At 33.7% G+C, this 10,201-nt stretch overlaps 1 protein-coding gene across 1 annotated transcript; it reads right to left on the reverse strand.

The window, feature by feature from the left end:
* Positions 1–906: 906 nt before the first annotated feature.
* Positions 907–9,221, reverse strand: LOC105335417 (acyl-CoA desaturase). Its single transcript, XM_066066553.1, has 5 exons — positions 9,082–9,221; positions 3,981–4,182; positions 2,404–2,534; positions 1,997–2,202; positions 907–1,562 (listed from the first exon to the last, which is right to left on the reverse strand). The coding sequence occupies exons 2-5, from the start codon at positions 4,177–4,179 to the stop codon at positions 1,139–1,141; spliced, it is 960 nt and encodes a 319-aa protein (XP_065922625.1). The 5' UTR covers positions 4,180–4,182; positions 9,082–9,221; the 3' UTR covers positions 907–1,138.
* Between the last annotated feature and the right edge of the window lie 980 nt (positions 9,222–10,201).

Here is a 10,201-nt window from a genome sequence, read left to right on the forward strand (position 1 = left end):
TTTAAACGTCAGGTGCCTTTGCTTGCAGAATGCATTTCGATTCGTTTCGTAGTTAGTATTATTAGAGAGGTTTAGCAGACCAACGTGTACGTGTACTTGTACGTGTAGGTTACAAGTTAGAACTACGCGTACCAGCTCACATTATTTTTCTTGTTTAGCAGTTGTAACGTGTACCTGTACGTGTAAATGTTTTAATGTAATTCTACATATCCTCTCATAATAAGCTGAGAATTTTTGTCTTAAACGAAAATTAAGAATTCTGCATGTGTTAATTTTATTATACATCATTGTTTATATATGTATATTTTTATTTATCACAGATTAATAAAATAACAGAGTTATTGCATTTTTGGGGGGGAAGAGATACGTGAAATAAAACTCAAATAACATATTAAGATTAAATGAAAATTTATGTTTGTAGATATCAGTATTCGCATTAAATATTCAGGCTTAAAAAAAGTCACCATATTTTAAAAAATAAATAGCCAACAGGGAAACAGGGGATTCAAGTTCGACCTTACGGGTACTTTGCATTTTACACGTATGTTCATTTGGGTACACACGTGTAGAAATTCGTCATTACACAAACTGATGACGTAATGCACATATTTTCCTTTCTACACGTACACGTACACGTTGGTTTGCTAAACCTCTCTATTATCTTTTAAAAAAGGGATTTAGTTGAAAAAAAATCATCACATGCGAGTTAGAATTACAGAAAAACAAATTATGATATTGATAAGATTCACTACAGAAATAGATACTTTGAACATGATTCATGTTGCATTCAAAAACAGAACAAAACGTTATCATTCAAAAGTAAAAGCCCTGCGTAGTTTCTTCATTGACGTACAATGTACCACAACAAACGCACCGACATGATAAACTGAATCACAACAAATCGTCTGAAATATCAAAAACAAGATTTATTTATTGAAAACTTTAATAACAATACACCAAGCACCTATTAACTGTGACTGCTATCACAGTCAGACAACAAGATACGTCTCTTTTGCATTGATTTTCTATATTAATACTAATTCAATCCATTTTCTATCACTTTGAAAAAGTTAAGCAAAATATTGAACAGGAAACAATGTTTGGCAATAAATATTATTCAGAGAAATTCACGGAATGTTTACAAGCTTCCGTCCCCCGTGCGCTGTTTCCTCATCTGTACCACCCTGTCCGGGGTCTTTTTCATGTCGTAGGCTTGTCCTAGATAGTACATACAGTTAATAAACACAGTCGTGATATTGAGGTGCCAGCCATACTCGCTGGTAGCGTAGTCACTAGGGAAGGTATGGTGAAAGTTATGGAACCCCTCACCCACCGCGCTCAGCACCACACTTATGTTCTCAGCCGGGTTAATCCTTTTGTCATAAGGTTTCATGCCCCATAAATGGGCAAAACTGTTCACCGACCACGTGGCATTTAGTCCGACGCAATAGCGTAATATGGCGGCGATAAAGTAGGCGTTCCAAAGCGATTCTCCCCAGAAGACACAGGGAACGACCGTTGGTATCACAAAACAAAACGTCACCATCAGAGGAAGGTAGAACCTGGAATAAACAACACGTACATCGGTTAAAACACAACCAAATATGGCATGTCGCCAAGGGATATTCAAACTTAACAAGCAATATTGCTGTTTATCGCTGTTAAGCTAGTAACTATATGGAATATTGTCCACTAATTTTATTTCCATCTTCCCTGCTGACATGACGTTAAATTTGTATAACCTGATTTGCACGTAACAATGCATCAACGTCAAAAACGTACTAATCAATTTTAAAAGTAAAACGCGGTCAATTTGTATAGTACAGAAGTTACAGAAAAATATATGATATGGAGTGAACCCAATATCAACGTGCAACCCATGTTATACTTGTATAACTTGGGAGGACATTGAGTTCATTTCTTAAATAGTTATATAATAAGATCATTATCTAAGTACACTTATATGGACTGCTGAGATATACCAATTAAGCAATACCTTTTTTGCAACATGACGATTTTGTCCGCATATAGATCTGAGAAATCCAAGCCTTTTCCTTTTTCCCTCACATCCGGGTGTTTTTTGACCAGCAGCCACCCGACATGTGCAAAAAAAAAACCCCTCTTGGCGTTGTGTGGGTCTGCATCTGTTTCCGAGTATTTATGGTGGACTCTATGATCACGTGACCAATCAAAAATGTCATTCTAAAAAGGAATTTAAGAATACAATGCAAATACATGTATTTATATAAACACCAAAATAAACTTATGCATAAAAATTATAAGTATTAAAATGGGAAAAAAATGTTAAATAATAATAGTCTATGATACGTCATAAGACGCCCGCCATCCCCTGTCTGTCTTTCTCGAAACGCAAAAAAGAACATAAAATTAGCATCGACCAACCTGAAATGCTGCAGCATTCATGAGCGCCAACAGACAGCGCAGTGGGGCCCGGGCTTTGTACGACTTGTGTGCCCACAGCCGGTGCGCTCCGGCGGTGATCCCCAGGGCTGCAAACAGGTAGTACACAAGGGCTGAAAAGAAAGAGGCAATAGGAGATGAGCTGATGAAAAAACTGCAAGTTTCTAGAAAAAAAATTCACAATACATAACAAAACATCAATTTCTTCGTTTTTATTAATTCCTTACTTGACTGTGGTCTTACTTATGTGTTTTGTGAAAAAGTTATCAGGCGTAACATTGCAACAGGTGCCACTTTGTAAATATAACGTGCGAACTGACTGAGAAAACCCCCACTAATTCGACCTTGACTTCTAAGATAAAGACCAGGATACAAAGGGGTCGCCTTACGACTATATGGGTGCTTTCCATTTAACTGGAATCGCCGGATATGCCGGTGTTGCCTTCGTTGCCGATTGCTGGAACGCGCGTCGCCAGCGAGCGATTATGGCAACGCAATATACCGTTGCCGATTAGGACACAAAATGGCGTCGAGGTTATCATGTTCTACAAAACCAGTATTTCTAAAACTACAGTTTGTCCTTCTACATTGAAATACATTTAAACTGCAACTAGCCAAACTTTCTGGATCAAATTTTAAGATAAGTATAAGTTTTAAGCTGCAATCGTCCTCGTTGGATCATTGTGACGTTGCCAACGTTAATGGAAAGCGCCCTATGTCTACTAGTTCATCCTTGTGGCAAGTCTCAAAAGCCCTACTGAATTGAGTAGATTTGAACATTTTCCTCCTCTGAAATGTAGAAGAGGTAAATATTATTATACGCACAATTCGTATTAAAGTATGGCATACCACACGAAGCAATACTTGATAAAGCCCATTTGAATTCGATAAATTTCTATTTACATGCTTTTTAATAATTCTGTACAGTTATTAATGTTTCATGTTTGTTTTGTAACTGTTTAACGGTTTCCCAAATGTATGCATGATAATGACTACAGTATGTGACTAACAATGTCCAATCTTTAAATACTATAATGGAAAATGAGAAGCATATAAAAAGGACGATTTGATCAATCATATCTTAAACAATACGATAACACAAAAACAGGGGGGAACGTTTGACAAAATTATTAAAAAGTATACATGTAAATAATGAAACAAATGAACAACGAACCAGAAAATAGGAACAACAATCAATAAAATGGAAAATTGTTTGTGGACAACTAAATCAAACTTTAATGCATCTATCAAATTCAGACAATAAATTACACAAAACATAAAATACAAATGGAAAAGAAAACACCAAATATTGCGACGTTTGACATGCCACACGTATAGCACTATTCATTTCCCAAAATCTATTATACTTAATAATAACGTTAACGTTATATTGATCAATTTTTTTTTCTCTCTATTCCAAATGAATGATCTTGAAAATTGACTCAGGTAAATTCATTACTTTAACTGGTAGGCTAGTACTATAGTAGCAGAGACGTTTAAATGCAATTTGACAAGAAATTAAGTTGTTCAGTGTGGGTGTATCAAGACCATGCGCTTACACCATAGCCATGTCAGTGGATGTGATTTAGGGATTAGCGTCAGAGCATAAATCGCTCCGAAGTGTAAAAGAGCCATCAGAATGACGTTTCTCCAGACGATCCGAACGGTTGGTTGTTTGATGGGTTCAACTGAATCCAAGATCTCTGTTGTTCCTCTAGATGGCTGTTCTTCTGCCTCCATTGCATTTCTCGGAGCCATGGTCTGCAAAAGTTTCATAAAAATTGAAATAAACATTACAGGATATGACGTAAATTAAGTCAATGCGTCACAGAATCAAGAATCAAGAAGTAAGGAACGGTTATATCCGTGTTCACAATGTTTGTCGTTTACAGCACAGGTACCAGCCGTTATTTATTTATTTTTCTCATAATAGAAGAAATATACCCCATACCTAATTTCAGGTAAAGATTATATAACTTTATTACAGGAATTTGACAAAAAATGTACTTTTTTTCTTGTAGGCCTGGTAAAACAAAATAGTTTAAATGTTACGAATCTGTTAAACCTTTCATTATTACATATACATGAAGATAATTCTTGGTAAAATTAATTATGAGTGGAAAAAAGAGATCGTGAAATTCAATTGTGATAAAGAACAGGGTCGTACATGGCGTTAGATATCCCCTAATTGGAGCATTAAATATACATACGATTTTCAGTCGTAATTAAAATATTTTAAATGTGTGGTTTGTAGGCATTGTTTAAAGTATAAATGTACAATTCTGTAAACACGACAGGTATATATGTTTTAAAATCAAGCCATACAGCTTTAAATATGCTTTGATCTTCATCATTTGTTCTAAATTGAAAAGTTTCAGGTATGGAGGGTATTAAGTCCATCCTAAATTAAGAACTTTTTATTTAAGATAGCTGTTTTATTCATCTTTATTATTGATTTATAATAATGGAGTCATAATGTGTAAATAATTGCGGGTTTTATAACTTTTATTGATTAATTATTTTTGTATATTTAATATGTCAAACTAATAATTATCCACCAACATATTGTAATGTGCCAACGAGCTCATTGTGATAGGCGGCGGCTTGTCAACAATTCTTTTTGAACCATATGCGGCATTTTTCTTTCTATTTCTTTGCTTGTAAGATATTTTTAATATTTTTTTTTTATAAGATTAATTTGAAAATATTTATTTATATGTAACTCTTTAGATACAGACCAAAATTACATAATATTCATAATGTCACATGCATAAAAATAGCGCTAGCACAGAGAGATTATGCTGTAATGTTTATAGATTAAATTAATAAAACAAACCCGATTAATAAGAAGTACATGTATATAAATGTATACATGTACATTTGTCAATGTTTCAGACAATGCACTTTTATATTACACATGTACATGTTGAGCAAATTTCCAAATAAAAATGTTTTTCAAATGTTATATGAACGTTTGCAATGCATTTCAACATTCGGGCGCGGTGTTCACTCTCTCAACCAAAAAGAATAGTAGACACTCCGCCTATCACAATGAGCGACGTTGACATATTGCAATATGTTGGTGGATAACTATTAATTTATAAATAAATATATAAGAATAATTAATCAATAAAAGTTATAAAACCCGCAATTGTTTACACATTATGACTCCATTATCATTAATCAATAATAAAGATGAATAAAACAGCTATATCTTCAATAAAAAGTTCTTAATTTTTCAATTCAGGCTCTTGTCCTTTTTATGAACGATAAGGCCTATTCAAAATCAAGCCTCCCCCCCCCCCTCCTTTGATATACGCTGACATTTTATACTGATTGACTTTGCCAAATGATTTCATATACCTGAATGATTTTCACCTGTTATGCACTACATTTCACAAGCTTACGTCATTAATCGGGACAGACCGTCAGTAGTCCCCTGATGTTGATGATGCAATCTAACATAAACCTTGCCTTGCCTTAATGACAGCGCGATTAGTTATACATATCGTACGGAAGTACATCCACGCTGTGACTATACAGGCGAGAATTACTTCTGCTCATGGATGCTCCGAATCATTATATCGATTTAGATGCAACGAAAGCGGACATGACAACTATATCAGAAAATATGGAGTTCATTGCACGCAATGCTACATAAAGGAACCAATGGATTTCTTCCTGCATCCTCTAAAAATCTGACAAAATTATTACAGAAAATAGATAGGTTAACAGTCAGGTTATATTATATACATGTACAGCACGTTCGTCTTTTCCAGATTTTAGGTCTGGAAATGCATATTTGCTTACTCGTCCAGAGTAGTATATGGTCCAAAAAATGCACTCGTTTGCAGAAAAGGCTTCCACATATAATATATACTAGTATATACATGTGTGTGTGTGTATATATATATATATATATATATATATATATATATATATATATATATATATATATATATATATATATATATATATATATATATATATATATATATATATATATATATATATATATATATATTTTAAACAGACCGCGTCCTACCCACACACCGCCAAAACATAGAGACCGAAATGATTGCCGAGAATACAAAATTCAGAAAACTCAATCTAATTAAAATTAGATGTTTGATCCGCTCGCTTACTCGCTTTGTGTAGCGAGTAAGCGAGCGGATCAAACATCTAATTTTAATTAGATTGCAGAAAACTATAACGGCTTAAGAATTTTTAGAAATCAGGAACGCTTCGGCAAGTTCTTCTCTGGATTCAAGTCTAAGGGTTTCTTAATTAGATGAGAGAAGGCCACATACATGTATTTTGGCTGTAATCGAACTACTAGTACATATAATATTATAATATCCCATAACGAATTATCAATGTGATGTCAGAAATATGACCTCTTGGCCCGTTGGAGAGTTCATGCAGTAATGAACCTGCATACGAAATACGTTCCTAGGACGCGGATTTTGCACAGAGTACTTTATATGTGGACTTTACTAAATCAATTGCATCCTTTTCCAGTCCTATTAAAAGAACGAGGATGAAGAGATCATGTGCAGGTTCTTAATGAACCAATTAAAAGATGCTTCAATCAGAGTCCAAAGTGCGTTTCCTCTGAATCATCTATTTCAGCTTTTGAGCTGCCTGGGCACTAGCTAAATGTGTGTGTGATACAATGTATGGTGCAAAAACGGTCATCTTCTTCAATGCATGCAGGCAACGTCTATCGATTGCTGACCGGAATAGCTAGCAATTTGATCGCATTTCCCCGATGAGATTGAAGTTCACAAAACTACGCATTATATATTATGGGTTCAGCGAGTTTTTATCTTATTTCAGAAAATAGTCTCAATTGATTCATATTAAATTATGAATGGGGATGATTGTGGGCATTCCCTTCGTTAGCGTATCAATTTTTAAAGAAATTTATACATTTATAAATCAAAGTCCATGTATAACACTGCCTGGTATCGTTGTACGACTCGTATTTTATTTTATATCAGATCCAACAACATAGCGATATTTTAAGGCAGTAAAATATTAATCTGTTAAGGAAGGAGTCTTTTCTGGTTATCGTGATTAATTGTTCAGTAAATGAAGATGATAGGAAATCAAAAATGTATATTTTTCTATATTTTTTACTATCATACAACTTGGCATAGAAAAAGTAATCGATGTTTAGAATCTAACAAGGACTATATTTTTGGCGTAATATTGGCGTAGGATTATAAACTACTTGCAAAGCAAAATTACATATCATTGATTTTAAAATAAATAATAATCGAAAAAATCAACTCCCGTCAGTACTTTGATTTACTAATGTGCACTAATGATATGATACTTGGGTTTCAGAATATGTTTTTAAAATATGATTTGCCTATCAAATTACATTTTTATAAACCTTTTAAAGCGCCCATTCTATACATTGTTTTTTTGTGAAAAAATCACTGAAATCAGTTTTTCTCTCTTATCAAATGGTCAATACATTAGCTTTTCTTTATATAAAGTCTTCATAATACACAAAAATTAGAAATATTTTATTATTATAATACTTTCATGTTAAATACTGAAATCTGATTGGTTTAGCCGCAGTTGATAATCCGTTCTATTACATTCAGCGTAAGCAACACACTTAGCAACGGGTAACACAACGAATTGTTACAAGCGCGTAAATTATGCACTTACGGTTCGCCGTGGAATTCACGTCATTTCTATATAAAAGCAGTAAAAAAAAATATCTCTTAAATTAAGACATTCAGTATAATAAAATAAATAGTGCCCGTTTTCGGAGGATAACAGTTGAATTTGACACCCCTCGAAAACCATTGTCAGCCTCCGCTTCGCGTCGGTTGACAGCATATAGGAAGCATTATATAAATAGTGCCTGTTTGGGGGGGGGGGGGTAACTATTTATTTTGTTATACTGAATGTCTTAATTTTAAAGAAAACATCACTGCTTTAAGATAGGAATAACGTGAATTCTAAGGCGAACCGTACGCGCACGATTTTCGCGCATGTAACAATTCGTAATGTTACCCGTTGCTAAGTGCGTTGCTAACGCTGAGGGTAATAGAACAGATTATGAACTGCGTCTAAACCAATCAGATTTCAGTATAACAGGAAAGTATAACAATAAAAAATGATCAAAATTTCTTCAAAATTTAAGAAAATAAGAGGAAATGCGGGCTACAAGATATCAAATTTTTATTCCAATTTAGTAGTATAAGCTGATACATTATGATATTCTATCATTTCATTAAATAATAGAATCTTCATATCATAAACAAATGTCTACTGAACTACAAAGAGCTACACTTATTTTTATCATCTTTTACGTCGAGGAAAAAGGAAGTGACCTTGACCTGACCTTTAATTATGCAAAAACAAAAAGGTCAAATTTGATTAAACTGACAGAATCATATGGTAATATGATCCATTTGACTGTGTCAAAATTTCGTGAATTTCTTATCATAAGAAGTATGTTTGATAACGAGAAGACTTTTAAAACGATATATGTATACACGCGTGTCCACTGCCTTTAAGACCGAGAGTTGATGCAGCGGTTATTATCAGATCTCTATACGAACGACTCAGATAAAACGCAATTCATAATTCACAAATTGAAGTTGTTGTAGTATAATGCAGTAAATTAAACCTTACCTCTAATATATAGTGTGGTGTTCTAGTATAAAATCTCAGAATCTCCAATATATGTACATGGCCAGCTGATTCTGATGCGTAGATGAACAGACATAATCATGTGTCTGTTTTTTCCGACTTGCATTACTCATCACCCACCAATTGGGTTTGTTATATTATTAGCCTCTTAGCTTTATGGCGGATTCTATTTATACCTTCGGAGTTTCCCCATTCTCGATGTAAAGAATTTCACCAATGTTCCTTTTAATAGAATTAATACTCTTCCTGCTTGCCTCGGTCATAAAAGAATAAAATTTTTATTACATAGATTTTTGATTTCAGTGATAGCTAGACAAGCTTTGAGTAAAAACAAAATGAATACACGTTATTCATGTACATGGCTATGCCTCATGTGCCTGTTAGACTGGCTATGCCTGTCTGATGATAAATATTATCGCTAACGCGATATTTAAATGTCTCGGGGAACCCTAGACTGGCTATGCCGATATACATTCGTACGATAGAGACAGAGGACCAGTCTATGCACGTATCAGAACTTCTAAGACATGCGGACAAACCAGCAATATAATACATGTATATATACATTGTGTGTGTGTGTGTGTGTGTGTATATATATATATATATATATATATATATATATATATATATATATATAGCCGTTTCCTTATTTAATCAGAGAGAGCTACATTTTTGAAGCTAATACAGATTGTGGCTAGCATTATTATCTCCAGTACCCTTGAATTATATCTACTTGTATATCTACGTTTAATTAACTGTTAGGTCGTTGTTTTATTAGAATTTGGTTGCTATAGAGTTTGGAGGTGAGTGGTGTGAAAGATAAACTAGTAAATGTAATTTAATTTCCTATAGTATAATAACAGTATGTATTAAACATAACGATATGACCAATATAACAGGTAAATTATTTATATTTAAATGTTAATACACGTTGAATTCTTTTAACTGATGAACCTTATCACAAATAATATGTTTATGAGCAGAGTACAGTCATACACCTTGATATAGGGGCAAAGTCAAACATACAAAAACATTTATGTACACACGTATATGTTTACCAGTTGATATCAGTGCAGTATAGTGCGCAGTTTTAGTGTAGTTC

This window comes from Magallana gigas, chromosome 7, assembly GCF_963853765.1.
Source record: "Magallana gigas chromosome 7, xbMagGiga1.1, whole genome shotgun sequence".
NCBI classification, from domain to species: Eukaryota; Metazoa; Mollusca; class Bivalvia; order Ostreida; family Ostreidae; genus Magallana; species Magallana gigas.